This window comes from Neltuma alba, unplaced genomic scaffold, assembly GCF_004799145.2.
Source record: "Neltuma alba isolate B1F8T4 unplaced genomic scaffold, ASM479914v2 tig00007854_pilon, whole genome shotgun sequence".
In the NCBI taxonomy this organism is placed as follows: Eukaryota; Viridiplantae; Streptophyta; class Magnoliopsida; order Fabales; family Fabaceae; genus Neltuma; species Neltuma alba.
This window is the reverse complement of record NW_021634883.1, coordinates 16,753-32,855: the sequence shown is the minus strand read 5'-3', so window position 1 is coordinate 32,855 and position 16,103 is coordinate 16,753. Positions and strand designations below refer to the sequence as shown.

The 16,103-nt window shown below is 34.4% G+C and overlaps 1 protein-coding gene across 1 annotated transcript; it reads right to left on the bottom strand.

Moving 5' to 3' along the window:
* Positions 1-3,818: 3,818 nt before the first annotated feature.
* On the bottom strand, positions 3,819-15,911 carry LOC114753326 (uncharacterized). Its single transcript, XM_028942002.1, has 6 exons — positions 15,774-15,911; positions 7,695-8,007; positions 7,379-7,572; positions 7,171-7,204; positions 4,201-4,820; positions 3,819-4,103 (listed from the first exon to the last, which is right to left on the bottom strand). Exons 1-6 carry the CDS (start codon positions 15,909-15,911, stop codon positions 3,825-3,827), a joined length of 1,578 nt encoding a protein of 525 aa, XP_028797835.1. The 3' UTR covers positions 3,819-3,824.
* Positions 15,912-16,103: the final 192 nt, after the last annotated feature.

Genomic DNA, 16,103 nt, shown 5'->3' with positions numbered 1-16,103 from the left:
GGGTTTGGGCCAGGAGACGAGAGTTCGTAAGAGCATAATGAAGGGGGAGGAGCTGCCAGGATTCTTACAGCTCCCGAAGAGGCAGCACAAGCAGAAGCAAGTGCATTGAATCAGGGGATTTGCGTCTTCCTCTTTTCAGGTTTGGGGAAACCGCACTCCCTCTGTTCCCCCACCATTACCACCGTACAGGTGTCTCCCTACTCTGGCACCACAGAATTTTTCGTAGCACTATTTCCGCAACCCCCACTCGCGGGGAATTTTTTCACAGGAGATCTAAACTTAGAGGAACAGCATTCTCACTACTATTTCGTTATTTCAAATGATGTTGGAGAAGAAAAGATCATCTTCTGTGGATAAGATTATGAACAAGCAGAAATCGGCTCCAAAAGAAAGCTCAGGAAATGAGAAGCTCAGTTTCCGACAACCAGGCCCATCAAGTTGGCAGAAATTTCCACACGGCTCTCTCTTTCTGTGGACCAAGCCAGATGGGCTCTTTGCGTGGATGTTTCACCTGCCATGCCTTTTGATGCGTCATCCTCCGCTGTTTATTTCATTGTGCATGTGATGCTGGGTAAATCGACCTGATCCTGGCTTAGACAACTCTCATTTTCATATCTTTGATACAATTGGTTTAATTAATTAATTTATTTATGGGTGTAACCTGCTCGATCCGAGTTTTCTAAAAATTTGGAAAGTTTTGGTTTGTCCGTGTGCATCTGGAAAGTAATGATTTCATTGGCTAGTTGTATCCGCCAGATACATGACATATTTTTTCTTCCTGGAATCATCAAGAATCTTACAAAGCCCATAAACATTTTCTAGCAAGAGCTTTACCTAAACGTTTGATGGCCTTAAATGGCAAATCTGCGTCAAATGACAAGGGCATTAGTTATTAGAGACGTCAAATCTGCGTAATTACCAGTGTTGGTGAGATTTTGCCTTTGTGCTAGAGATTTTAGGGATTATGTCTATCTGGGGAAAAAAAAAAAGACTTCAAATGATTTTGGGTGCCTTAACATCCTTCAAGTTGCAAGGATAAAAATATAACTGAGAATAAATTGAGAAATAAGAAAGACTTTATCTTATAATAAAAACAGAAATACTTTAATTTCGGATGAGTACGTGAGATGGGAATTGGAATTAGTATTGATAGTACTCTTCCGGTGCTAAATATAAAACCCTTATACATACTAGTATAAGAATATTATATTCAGGACCAGGGGAGTTGTTCTAGTGAAATATTATCTCCTTGCATTACAAATTACAAACTAGATTTTATAACTGGAGGTATTAAAAGATACAATGGCTGAACACAAGTGATCAGAATATAAGGAAGATGCAATGGACGATATGTAGGGTAGTTGGATTGAGTAATGATTGATAGTTGATGCTTCATTCTTAATATTTAATGGTTGTTTGGAGGAGGCCTCTCAATTCATAAACGGGCAAACCTGACCAAAGCTTTAATTTTAGGCAGCACATTTTTCACTTTGATCACTTTCCTTATTCTTACATTTCAAGCATCACTAGTGGACTGCGGAGGTAGTGGCTCTGGCGTGATCTTCGACTTAGTGACCAAAGCTTCTAGAACATTCATAGCTTTTTTTTATACAATAGAACATTCATAATTATTATCATGTTAATTTTTCAAAGCCTCTTAAATTGTCTTCGGTTTGAGCCCCTAAAACTACAAATCAATGGTTTAAAACCGGGACTGGTCCCGATGGTTGGACCAGTCAAATCGTCAGCCGGAAGCATCAACGGCTGTTTTTTTCATTCAGACCGTTTGAGAGATTAGATTGGATTGAGCTGTATTGAACCGGCTTTTGAGCCGAAAGCCGGATTTGGGCAGCAAACCAGAACGGATTTTTAAAAGCCGGCCGAGTTAGAGTTGGAGTGGGTCTAACATTGTTGGCTGAAAGTGAAGTGAGATGAAAGGAAGAAGAAAATTGATAGACCGCAAAAGGGAAAAGAGGAAATGGTAGAAGGAAGAAAGAAGCAACAAAAGGAAAGAAAAGAAAGAAAAACTAAAAGAAGGAGGAGATAAACTTGATCTAACCAAGAAGAAGAACTCGAATAACCTGAAGGTTGCTGGAACTGGTGCGGGGAGAGTTTTGAAATTGTTAAAATGAAATAGGGTTGATGGATACAAGCATGTGAGGCACTGTCCAACGGGTAAAGGGGTGAGTTGCACAGGGTTTTGAAGAAATATGCTCTGCAAAAAATAAGATCACATAAATGCACCTCATGAGCAGAAATAAGTAAGTCTTTTAGGTATATCACACTGTCATATTACTCTTTCGATCCTAAATATAAAGCTCTTATATATATTAATATAAGGGTTTATATATACTAGTACAAGGGTTTATATTTAGGACCAAGGAGTAATATAAAATCTCAAGTTTTTTCATCACAGTTTACAAAAAGATGTTTACAGGCATGTTCATATTCTGTTGTGTGCGCGCTTTTTTTTCGCCATAATTTAATTTATTCAAAATTTATATGAAACAATTTTTTATTCTTTTTTTATTTCCTTTTTATATTTTTATTTCACTGTTATATAAAATTTATTTAAATATCTTTATATGAAACGATTTTTTGCCAAAATATAAATGACTAACATAATTTAAATGTGTATATGTATTTAGACAATTTATTTTTTAAAATTTTTAATGATTTGATATTTTATTTTTTACGCATATATCACTATATAGATATATAATATTATTTTTAATTTAATTATCTTGTTAACGGTAAGACTGAACGATCCAACCGATCTGACCGATTGAACTGTGACCTGCATTTTTTGGTTCAATGTCTTGTCCGGCTTTTAAAACATTGCTATGAATTCAGTGCAACCAACAGGTAAGACCCAAGGTATTAGCGATTAATTTAATTATATTGTAAAATGAGGTCTTGTTTAATTTACAAGGTATATTATGTAATTCCCAAGAGGTCATGTGCAGAATTTGAAATACTCGGATGAAAAAATTACAAATTTTTTTTTACATAATTTACAAAAAAATCTCAGTTCATAAAAGTATCACTTACAAGTACTTCATAATTTGTCTTCCAAGATTTATTGTACAATGTTTGAAAGATTTGGATTTCAAAAAACAATAACAAAATGTGTTTGTATAATCTTACTTTTACCAAGATTACAAAATCCTCTCCTCTACTTATAAAGCTTATAATTTTGCTTAATTTTTTACGTTGTTAGCAATATTTGTTAAAAACCCTAAAATGTTTTAATATTAAATGAATTTTATACTGTAAAAATATAATTATTCATTTACCCTTTGAAATTTGGTGATCTACTTTCTTCCCCATTTTCCAGTTCAAACTAGGTTAAATAATTTAGTGTAGTAATATTTAAATAAACCCTTATGGCTAACCCTCGCCGTCGCCGCATGTACTCATATAGCTGTGCACTGTGCTAGCCGTAGCAACCTCATAATTCCAACAACTTGATAGGTAGTTTGTGCGATATGTATACTTATATTTGGTCCATGATAGTGACAACTCATTGGGTCCCTCTGATGTGTGGTGGAAATGTGAAACATTGAAATTTACACGTCTATAGCCAATTTGGTGTGGAACTTCGCCATTTACACTCTATCCGATTTTATATTATTCAAAAGCAGAACAGTCTTATCAAACGATACAATATCTTATACACTGTCAATCCGAATACTATGTAGAACTAGCCATTTATGAGGTCTATCCTATCAGACCTTATACTCGGTTTTATTGTACACGAGGTACCATACTGCGTCCCAAATGGAGGGGAGGATGTAGATTTTAACACTACTCATCATCCAACACTACTCATCCTTGGCATCCTGTGGATTCTGGAGTTTCGTAGATGCAGCTAACGTACCCAATCGAGTAAGATTCACATAATCCTGAGGAAGGTGAGCTGATAATCCAGGAAATATCAATCCAATCAGCCTGACTATTTTCATCAGCCACGTTTCTCTGTAGTCCTCACCTTCAACGAACGGGATAAGAAAACCTCTAACTAGCTCCCAAGCTGCATTTATGTTCATGGGTATAGCCCACAACAAGGAGAAGTAGTTCTTGTTTGGCTCCTCCTCCAAAACCTGCATTTCAATATACAAAACCACAAAGCTCTCAATTCATAATCACAGCAAAGCCCAACACAGAAGAAGAACACAAACCAATTGATTCAGTTCATACCTGCCCTTGATACAAGCTATTGAAGAATACGCATGGACCAAAGTGCTTGAACAAGAGGGTTTTGTCATCGTAAGGGACCCTAGGCACGACGTCGTTGTCATAGACATACCTTACATACTTCACATTGTACTTTTCCAACTTGTCGTCCATGAATTCACCAAGCTTTTGGTCCCCAACTCTGGGCTGGCCAAACGTATAAACGCCTTCTAACTTATCCAGCAACCATGCCTCGTCGTGAAGTGTTAGAACAGTCGCAAAGAGAATGGCCAAAGCTGCGCCCAAACTGTGCCCTGTCACTATAAATTTTGCAGTCTCGTTTTGCTGCAGAATCTGTTTCAGATCTTTTCTGATTGTGTAGTATGCAAACTGCTTGTGTTCGGCGTCACTGGTTTCGTCTATCTCCTTGGGCCACCCACCATTCTTCTGGAGTCCCAAAGCCTTCATGAAGCCTGCATGGATATTGCCCACTTTGGGAATCTCGTACCATGATATGTCCACATCTGTGATCCATTGGTCAGCATCAAATGGCTCTGTGCCCCGAAAAGCAACTACGATCAAGTTGGGTTCAGGCTTTGTGTCTTGGAACATGATTGCTTGGGTGGAGTCAGCTTGCTGATATTCTGCACACCATTATTTTATTTTAGTTAAAGTGGAAAAAATATTCCCCACTTGGATATAAACTATATGCTTGTTCTACCAACTGCAACAGCGGACAAAAAAATTGATAAACGAAACTCTCGGAAAAGTTGATAATTTGATTAAGTAACATTGTTTGTCTGTTACTTCATTGATAATAATCAATCATGTGCGGAACAAAATATTTTGGGTTATTAGAGAGTGATCAGGTTAAGTCTTTGTCGATTCTCTAATATCATAAAACATTTACTTGGGAAACAATGTTCAAAAATAGTTTGTGAATGTCTCGAGTATAAGAAAGTACAAGTTCAAGGTTAAAAAAAAACCAAGAAAGGAAGAAAGAAAGAAAAGAGTGTGTGTGTGTGTGTATATATATTTTTTTGGGTGATAGAAATTATATTTAATTTGATCAAAATATATATAGAAAGTCTGGCTGCAGGTACCGTAATCTTGGGTACAATATTACTGCCAATGACAAAGTTAGAAGAGGGAAATGACTTACCTTTAAAAAAGAAGGGGGAACCGACAAAAGTTGAGGAAGGAGTCAGATGGCTCACATTTAGAGAAAAAGCAATTAATTAACAATTTGGACACTTTAATTTCAACGATTTAATTTTTGTACTCATATGTATTAATATAACTACTTGTTTCAAAGTTCAACTTTTAGACATCGAGGATTAAAAAAAAACACGTAATAATTTATTTTGCACTACAAAATTGATTTAAAGTATTATTCCTCATGTTCTAAATATAGAAACTCATTTAATGTAATTTACACTATAAAGTGAGTCTTATATTTAAGATCGGAAAAATAATTTTTAAGAATATGAATAATTAAAAAAAAAAACAGAGAGACAAGAGGAGCCAGATTCAAACAGAGGTTTTTAGCATGAGAAATATAATAGGGAGAATCCCAATTAAATCCAGCCGAAATACCTAAATTCAGATTTAGGCCTGCACTTTTAGCAAATTCCTAATCAAGCCATGAGACCTAATTAGGGATTTCTAAATGTTGTTAAATAACTAGAATGCCCTTCTTCAATTAAAAAGAAAATTTGATTAATATACCTCTCCCAAGTAATTCCTCATCTCTTATGATTTTTTTTAGACCAAAAAACATATAAGTAATTTTACAATGTTTGAAATTTGTATATATAACTTACACTATTAAAAATATTTTAATAAAACATGTTAAATTACAAATATAAGTAAAATTATAAATATAAGTAAAGTTTAAATAAATTTTTTTAATTTTCATTTTTTATAATTTACGTTAGTTTTATTTATTTAAACAATGTTGGATCTAACTGAAAACGTAAATGATTACGATTTAATATTAAATTTTTATTATTAAAATTTGCTAACAGATCCCCCTCTTCAAATTAAGCTTTTTATATCAGGCAAAAAAAAAAAAAGCTTTTTATGCAGTCTCACTGGCGGTAATAAAAGCAAATACATAACATTATGGTTATAATTAAGTAATATACAAGTAAACAGAAACCATGAAAACATGCACGGCTTTTAATCTATGAATCTATAATATTCTCCATATAATATAACATTTTTAGAAATTCACATTATTAACAAGTTTCCGCGTGAGATTATTCTAGTTAGGTCAAATAAATATATTCAAGTGATTAAACGAAGTTTAAAACGTTTGATTTCAACAAATTAAGGTTAGGCGGGAATTATATGATGCCAATATATGAGTCAGCAGATTCTAAGAATTATCGCTCATGGCTAGCCAGTCGGAACTTTCCCCTCTTGATTTGTCTTTATTTTTTGTTCAAAACGTGATTTAGGCTGTAAAAAGGAAAAACGCATGCATATGGAATAGGAATCATCGTAATTTAAGCAACTCAGGTTACCCCTTTTAACTGTGATGCCTGCCAGGCTGCCACTTTGGAAAAGTTATATATTCTCAGAAAATCAAGCAAAGAGGTTGTGTCTCGCCTATTAAATATTCACTAGATTCAGATCTATTTCGTGTTTTGAAAGAAAAAATTACAGAAGCATATTCCATGCTCATCACAATAATAAGTATGAAATGCTCATCATAATTTGAACTATCCAAATCAATTTAAATCGTTTTGATCTAATTTAAATTTTTTATATATTTTAATCAACTTTTTGTTGTAGTAGATACAGAATTTAAAATAAATATAATAACATAACTAATATATATTTAAAAAATAAATTTATCATTAAAAAATTATATGTTAAAAATCTTAAATCTAAACCATCCATATTAGATTTTGAATAATTTAGATTGCATTATAATGATGAGTACTAAATGAAGACCCAAAAATTACTCAAGGTTTGCTTCATAGTTACCGTTCCAGAAGTTGTAGAACCTCAAGGAATCCATCTGCAATAACAATCACAGAGAAAAATAAAATTAAAAAGACAATACCCTATTCGATCATTAGAGAAACAATAATGAAACAAATGATGGGGTATTTTTTCCCGTAGCTAATATTATATAGCCCGGAGAGACAGTCATGATGAATAATAATGAGAGGAGGTAATGAAATGAACTTACATCCCAATAATCTGTGACAACAGTTTCAACGAGGTTCTGATTCTCGTAGGGTAATTTAGAGGCCATCATAGACAGCATGCCTTTATACTTAGCATCCTCAGGTGTAATACTCTTGTCTAATTTCATTCGCGGGTCAAGGATTCCTACCGCCGATTTGAATTTCGCCGATGATCTCTCCGGTAACCTTACCGCTCCTGCACATATCACACCACCGACATTAATCCACATGCACGCACATACATTGAGCCATGGAATAAGGAAGGTTTTCTAGTGAATAAATACTATATATATTTTGATCATGAGACGACGAACTAACCTCTGATAAAGTTGAACAAAAGCCTTATGAAGCCGCCATTGATTGAAACAAGGTTAAGCCACGTCTCTACCAGGGAGCCTGTTTTGGCGAGGGACCATTTGGAGGCGAGGAGGACCATCTGAACCACGACGGAGATGAAGAGGATCCATCGACGTCGAAATTCTGTGTATTGGAGCTCTGCGGGGCACTCGATGAACTTTCTGTTTTCTAATTTAGAAGAAAAGGGGAGGCGAATGAGATCTATCACACTCGCTTCTTCTGGCTTCAGCAACAGGTAATCGCCGCCAAAAGGTTGCTTGGATGCCAATGGTGGCTTTAATCAATGAGGAATCTTATTTAACAAAAGATAATGATGATGATGAGGATTTATATATATGAGGTGAGTCGTAGTGTCAACATCTCAAACTTTGGACGAGGGTTTTCATTCGATCATGTTTAATTTGTGTGGTCTATATGCAAGCTAGCTAGCTAGTTAGGTCTTACCAGGTAAAACGTGAAACTTTATTATTTACAATAATATTGGAGGGTTAATTTCCTCAGCTGAACAAATCATCATCAATTGAATAATGACTTGTATTATTCTGATATTTTCTTTCGCTGGCGGGGCCTATGCAACATAATAGTAATACTGAACGATAATGTAATTTAATTAATTATAATTGCTTTAATGTTCAATTAATTTCTGTTTACTTCTTTTATGATTAGTTATTACCATCAAAGAATCACATAATTCAACGATGAGTTTCAGTTTATATATAATCCTAAGCCCTAACTAGATTGAGAACAAGAGTTTTGTTATCAATAATTTATTAAGTTAAATGAATAGTGAAAGTTAAATTAGTTTTGGTTTTCTACCAGAAGAAAATATCACGATGAGGACTTGTCATGATTGTATCTTTTTGATAAGTCGATACGGATAATGGATTGTTGAGAATTCGCAAAGGTTTATTTCCACGCATAGCGTGCAAAGGAATAATATTATTGCAGGCGATTGCATTATACTACGCATATATATAATGAATGATTTTGAAAAATTGGGGGGGGGGGGGAATTACGTAATTATGGAAGATGTTTTATAATGTTGGGAAAACCATATTGGAGGTACCTATACTTTCTCTCAATTTTCAATTTGGTACCTATGTGTTTTTTGTTCTTAACTAAATCTTTAATTTTGCTCTATTAACATTATTAATCCTTATGTAGAGACTAAAAATATCAATAGAACAAAGTTATAAGAGTTAATGTTGCTAAAAAGATAAAATTAAATGTTTAATTAAAGGGAAAAAAACACATAGGTACCAAATTAAAAATTGAGAGAAAGTATAGGTACCTCCAATATGGTTTTTCCTATAATGTTTTATTTGTTGCATGATTAAAAGAACTCGGTCCCGCTTCATTAAATACGTAATGCATTTTTTTTTTTAAATATGCCTTTATCAATAAAGAGAATAAGTAAAAAGATGTTATAAATAAATTAAAGAATAAAGAGAATATATGATTAGGGTCAAATTAGGAAAAAAATGTATTAAATACTTGGAGAAAAGTGAATGCTATTTTATAAAAAATTCAAACCTCTCTAACAAAGTTTATCTCATATTTTAAACTAGAGGCAGTATATGATTAAAAGAACTCGGTCCAGCTTCATTATATGATAAATAGTACTCTCTCCGTTCCTTATTATAAGAGACATTTGATGCTTATGGCATGTTTCCATACACAAGAGACACTTAAAAGTTGTCTCTATTTTTTTGTATTGATTTCCTATTTTACCCCTATTTATTTTGTCTCCAACTCATACTCACTCCCTCCCACTTCTCTTTCTTTTAATAATTTAATTGTTCTCTCTCATACTCTCTCTCCTTATTAATGGGGACATTGTTGGAAAAAATATTATACTTTTTACACATTAATTGCCCTCAACTAATTTTAACTGTTTTTTTTATCAACGTGATTTGGTTATTTGTCTCTTATAATAAGGAACGGAGGGAGTATGTCATATACATGTAAATTAGAAGTTGAAGGAAATAATAATCCAGGCCAAGCTAGCAAAACGCGGTCACATAATTAATTATTAAGCAGAAAGTCAATGTTAATTTCTTCTAAGCGGTGTTTGGCTTGTGTTCTATGCCGTAGATTCCTCCATATGCAAATGGCCTATTACAATATTTCATTATTTAGTATTTGTACTGATCAACAAGAGATCCATTGTTTTCTCATTTCATTGAGATCTATTTTTAAAGTCGAACTTTGCTTGATTCCCCGCGTCGATAATTGTCCCCTCCTGCAGTCTGAAAAAATGAAAACAAAATAAAGAAAGCTGAGGATGAACCAGGTACATACGTTTATACATACTCGATTTGAAGATCAATAATAAAAAGAGTGAAACCAAGGGGGATTTGATTATACATACGTTTATACATACGTTTATACATGAGAGAGTAAAGGTTAATTATTCAGCATTGATCAGCCGCCACTTAATTTGAAAGTCATACGTGGGATGCTTGAACGAAGGTGGCCGGGGAGCCTAAAATATTAGCAAGGTTGAGATTATATATCCGTATAATTAAATCTCGCACTGATTATCGGACGTATTAAGACGGTTACATTTGATTATTGTTGGGTTATGTCAAATCATTGTTCCAATTCTAAGCCGCCACGCGTACGATGTATATAAATAATAACCACTCTACCAATTAGAGGAAGTCTTTATCCGAATCTCATCTTTATTTGACTGTTTTTTATTACACTTTTTTTTTTTTGGTTTAGGCGTGAGGACCATTAACGTGCGTAGCTTCAATCAGGGGCAAAAACTAATCATCCCAATAACAAGAATTCAAAGAGTGACCATACACGCCACGCCCCAGTTTTTGTCACTGAGCAGAATACCGAAGAATGCATTGACCTCGAGGATAATGTGTTTTTAGTGATTTCCATGAATTTCTGCTTCACTTGTATGGTCTGGACTCTTATAATTCTTAACTCTGCAATAACGTCATTTAGCCCCAATTTCCAAATAAAAAATATAGGTGATTCGAGATGAGCAAGCATCAGAAATATAAAGGGTTTAAGATGGCCTATTTATTTATTTATTTGCAATCTTAAATCTTAAATTTTTCGTAACTCCTAAAGTTGAGAAGTCGAGAATGAGAGGCTTAGTGTAAATAATACATATGATTACAAAATTATTTCCCATGAGCCTATTAAAACAATCTAGTCATACTCGTACCCTTATCAACCAGATCAAGTTCTAACTGCGCAGCGAGTTCTTAATTTCCGTTTTCATATATAGATTTCTTCTATGTTTCATACTCAGCTTCACGTAACTTCTAAACCTCGATTCCAAACTTAAATGAGAAAAGAAAAATATTATTTTAGCTGAATATATTATGTAATTGATGGGCAAAATTTTTAAGTTGAGCCGCTGTTTCTTTCGAACTGAATGGATTTTCATGAAGGAAGTGATTATTGATGCAGAGAAAGAAACAGATCTTCAGTATTGGCTGGGTTAGTTGCCAAATAGTCTAGCCCAGAATATAATTCATTCATTTTTTTAATTAAGTAAAATGGAATAGCAATTAAAAGGAATTCATCATTGACATCCCATATATAGTTGTTAGAATGCACTCAGCATTATCTTTGTATAAACTAATAATCAGAACATTAATATTATTTTGCATTCTGAATGATTCAAGATAAAAAGAAAAATTTAGGAAATTAATAAGACAATATTTGAATTTCTCAATTTACATATAAACAATCTATACATGATTTACAGGCAATACTCATTTTAAATATATGCATCGGATTCAAATTTAAACACACATATGGAGTTGAAGCCAAGTTATTTTTAACCCCTGTAATACTCATACATGTGCAAAACTAAATCTAGAATATTTTAGGTATGTCTGCACTATATGAGATTTAAATGTTATATTGCCTTGAAATGAAATTTAAAGAAAGAACTTTGAACAAAACAAAAAAAGAAATTTGAAGAAAGAACAAATCCACCCCACCTAATTTAGGGCACCCTTGTTCTTGCATCATTTCCCGTCCGATATACGAAAAAGAGGGCCACAATGACACGACAGGTTCCGTTACCTTTGAAGAAATTAATTTTCGCTCTTCCTGTTACTGGCTGATGAGCTGAAAATAATTAATTAAACAGTAATATAATGAAGGATACGCAATGTGTTGATTTAACATTCGTATTATCTTTCACAGTTTTGTCATCTCCGGGTTACGTTGCGTGAACCAGTGGGTGTGATTTCCTTTGCTCCATATTAGTGATCAAAATAGTAATCTAATTTAGTATGTGGTGAATATAGAGTAGAGATAGGTCACATGATATAGGTTTTCGTTGAAGCAATCGATACTTTATCTTCCTTGTCCTGATACTAACTTTCAGGGGGAAAAATAAAATTAGATGTGATTTAATAGCTTCGTTATCTTTCAAAGGGCGGCGGGGATTTGTGGAGATGGACATATAAACGTGGAGGAAATCAACATCACAAAATGATAATTCAGTTAGGACGTATATGGAGACGAAAGAGGTCGCAAATGATAGGTTTCGCTAGTGCAATTGATGCAGTTTCTTTCTTATTATCTTGTTATACTTATTTAAGTTGAAAAAAACAACCCCTACGTGTTGATTAACAGTGTTTCATCTTGTGGAATATGGATGTATGGAGACGAAAGACATGATGCATGATAGGTTTTGCTGGTGCGATTGACACCATTTCTTTCTTATTATCTTGTTATAGCCGAAAACAACTCCTATGTGTTGACTAAAGATGATAGTTTAGGAAAAACAACACTTGTTTGTTACAATAACCAACTTAGTTAGTTTACTTAATTTTTGTCAAATTAACTATCTATTTGTTATATTAAGGACCGAGAGTAGTATTGTCTTTATCAGATTCTTTTCGAGTTGTGTGAGACTCTCTTTCTCTCTCTCTCTCTATATATATATATGCAAATATGATGGAATTCAACAAAAATGCATTATTTGTCTGCAAATCAAATATTGTCAAAACCTATTAAAGTATGACAACTGAACCTGATTTAAAATTTAGTAATTTCAATTTTTTTCTGTGAGATTCTCCCATTCATCATTATCTCAACCCCCGGATCCAAATATCTCTCTCGTCTTGGAGAAAGAACAAAATGAGAGAGTTAGATGCATAGAGCAAGAAGAGACCGTGTGATAGGTTAAAACTTAGATGCGCTGCGTTGATTAATTAAATGTGCAAAAAAGACTTGTTTACATCATTTTCAATATTAAACCAAACAAGCTTACAGTGACTAACACTATCTCTGGTCCTTAATATAATACCTATTTGACTAATTTGAAAAGATTAAAAAAATTAGTTAAGTTAATTCTTTATAATAAATTGATGTTGTCTTTCCTAAAATGTCTTTATTAATTATGTGTGATTAAATTATAAATCGATAGTGATTCCATGACATATGCAACCACTATAATAGAAAGCAAAATAAATAAATATTGAAAACAAAATAAATTAAAGTCATATATTTAGGACCGAAATAAAAAAATCAAACTAGTTCTTATATTAAGAAACGAAAGTAGTATTGTATTGCCTTGCGTTTCAATCTATTATAGCTGCATGCACTCCTTAAACTTCGATCATTGGATCAAACTCCCCGGGTCCTGAGGGGTTTAGTGTGGATGTATATAAAAGAGAGAAAAATAGCGACTTGCGGGATGGGCATTGGGCAGTTCGCATGCGGTCAAAAAAATATGGCACGCCCCAAGTTTATAGGCCCAATGGAAGCCACCATGGCTATCAACGCCAGCTAAACCATTTACTTGCGGGCCTTCAAACTAGATCTGGTAATACGGATTGGGTCCGCAAACTCAGTCCGCTAAAAAAGACGGGCTCAGGTTGGCAATATGCCAGTCTATTAAAGTCCGGGCTATTCCAACCCGCACTGTTTTGAACTCACTCTACTGCTGGCTAGCCCCCCCTTTTTTTTTTCTTCATATAATTCCTAATATAGTTAAAATATTTTGACCCTCAAATTCCACATGAACGATTAAACATTGCCTCTTTCATATCACTGCATAAGTAATTAAACACTTTATATATTTGTGATTTTGTGTGTAATTATACGAAGATCATCGTCCATATTTTATTTTTCATTTATTTGTTGTGTCACTATAAAAGCCTTTATAAAATTAAATAAACATGTGATACTTATACATTTATACATAAAATATCTACTTAATTCATTTGGATAAGAAAACTAAATTACTTTGAATAAAAAAACTAGTTAAATTAATTATTTATAAAAAATATATTAGTTTTTAAAAATATATTCTTAAATTATAAATTAATCTTCACTTTATTTTATCATAACTCACTACTCAAATTTAAGATTCGAAGCATAATTTTAACACTTCAAATTAAGCTTAATCTATATTAATAATAATAGTTTTTATTTTAAAAAATAAAGAATATGTAGGCGGGCTCCGGCTGGCACCTTGGCGGGCTACTTCAGCCAGCACCGTTTTGGGCCTGCACCGCCATGGGCTGGCCCATATCCGTACCGCCAGCCCACGTTATCACATCTACTTCAAACTCTTCTATTTGTGAGCTCTGGAAAGACCTTTTTATTTTATTTATTTATTTTTCTTTGGTAAAATTCAAAACAGAGATGAAAAGGGGAAATTACTAGATGGACCTTGAATGAGAGCGGAAGCAGGGGATGACAAGCGGAGAATAACACGAAACCTCATCGGACGTGGAGAGAGACGGTGAGGAGCGCGCGGGTGGAGATCACGTGTGAGGATGGTGACCAGAGTCGACGTCATCGCCGTGCCCAATTCGTAAAAGCAACCACCCCCCCCCTCTGTCAGCTCATCACGCACACTCCTCGTGCTTGCTTGTTTGCGTTCCTCTCTCTCCCATTCAATTCGGTCTCTCCCTCTGTTTATCTTTATGTTTTAAAATTACTGAGAACATTTAAGAACATGACATATATATTATTAAATTTACTTTGCATTTATTACCATCAGTATTTTAATTATAAAGATATTATTTTATTCAGAAATTTGAAGAGAATAATATTAAAATGGAGAAAACATGTAATTTAAAATGATATTTTTAGTTTGTGTTTGGCTTTGCAGTAGCATTGTAGCAAAGGCAGGGGGTTTGGGTCAGAAGACGAGAGTTCCTAAGAGCGTAATGAAGGGGGAGGAGCTGCTGGGATTCTTACAGCTCCCGAAGAGGCAGCACAAGCAGAAGCAGAAGCAAGTGCATTGAATCAGGGGATTTGCGCCTTCGTCTTTTCAGGTTTGGGGAAACCGCACTCCTCTGTTTCACCCCATTACCACCGTACAGGTGTCCCCCTACTCTGGCACCGCAGAATTTTTCGTAGCACTATTTCGGCAACCCCGGGAATTTTGACAGATGTAAACTTAGACGGAGCAACATTCTCACTACTATTTTCGTTATTTCAGATGAAGTTGGAGAAGAAAAGATCTTCTATGGTTAAGATTATGAACAAGGTGAAATCGGCTCAAAAGAAACCTCAGGAAATGAGAAGCTCAGTTTCCGACAACCAGGCCCATCAAGTTGGCAGAAATTTCCACGGGGCTCTCTCTTTCCGCACACCAAGCCAGATGGGCTCTTTGAGTGGATGTTTCACCTGCCATGCATTTTGATGCGTCATCCTCCACTGTTTATTTCATTGTACATGTGATGCTGGGTAAATCAACCTGATCCTAGCTTAGACAACACTCATTTCATACCTTTGATGCAATTGGTTTAATTAATTTATTTATAGGTGTAAGCTGCTCAATCCGAGTTTTCCAAAAATTTGGAAAGTTTTGGTTTGTCAGTGTGCATCTGGAAAGTAAAATGATTTCATTGGCTGGTTGTATCCCACAGATACATGACATATTTTTTTTCTTCCTGGAATCATCAAGAATCTTACAAAGCCCATGAACATTTTCTAGCTGGAGCTTCATCTAAACGTTCGATGGCCTCAAATGGCAAATTGCACTATTCATGACACTTGTGTACGATGTTCTAACAGAAGATGTAATGCTTCTGCGACCAGGTCACTGAAGAATCTAAAAGGATTATCTGCATCTGAACGAATGTTGTGCTGCGTAGAGCAGTTACTACTTTGACGCTCAATTTGTGTTACTGCAGTTTTGCAGTTCGTAACATCAGCACCTGGTCTAGTATTCATTTCCGCTTTCCCAAGAAATCTATGATCTGCAGGTTGTCAAATCTAAACCACTGGATCAATTAAATGTCTTCTGCATTCGTGACATCTGAGCAATCTAGATACTCAATTGGAAACATTAATATGTTTGATCTTATAAGATACGCAGTTGAATATTTAGATTATTCACGAGTCATGATTTTGGTCGGGAGATGA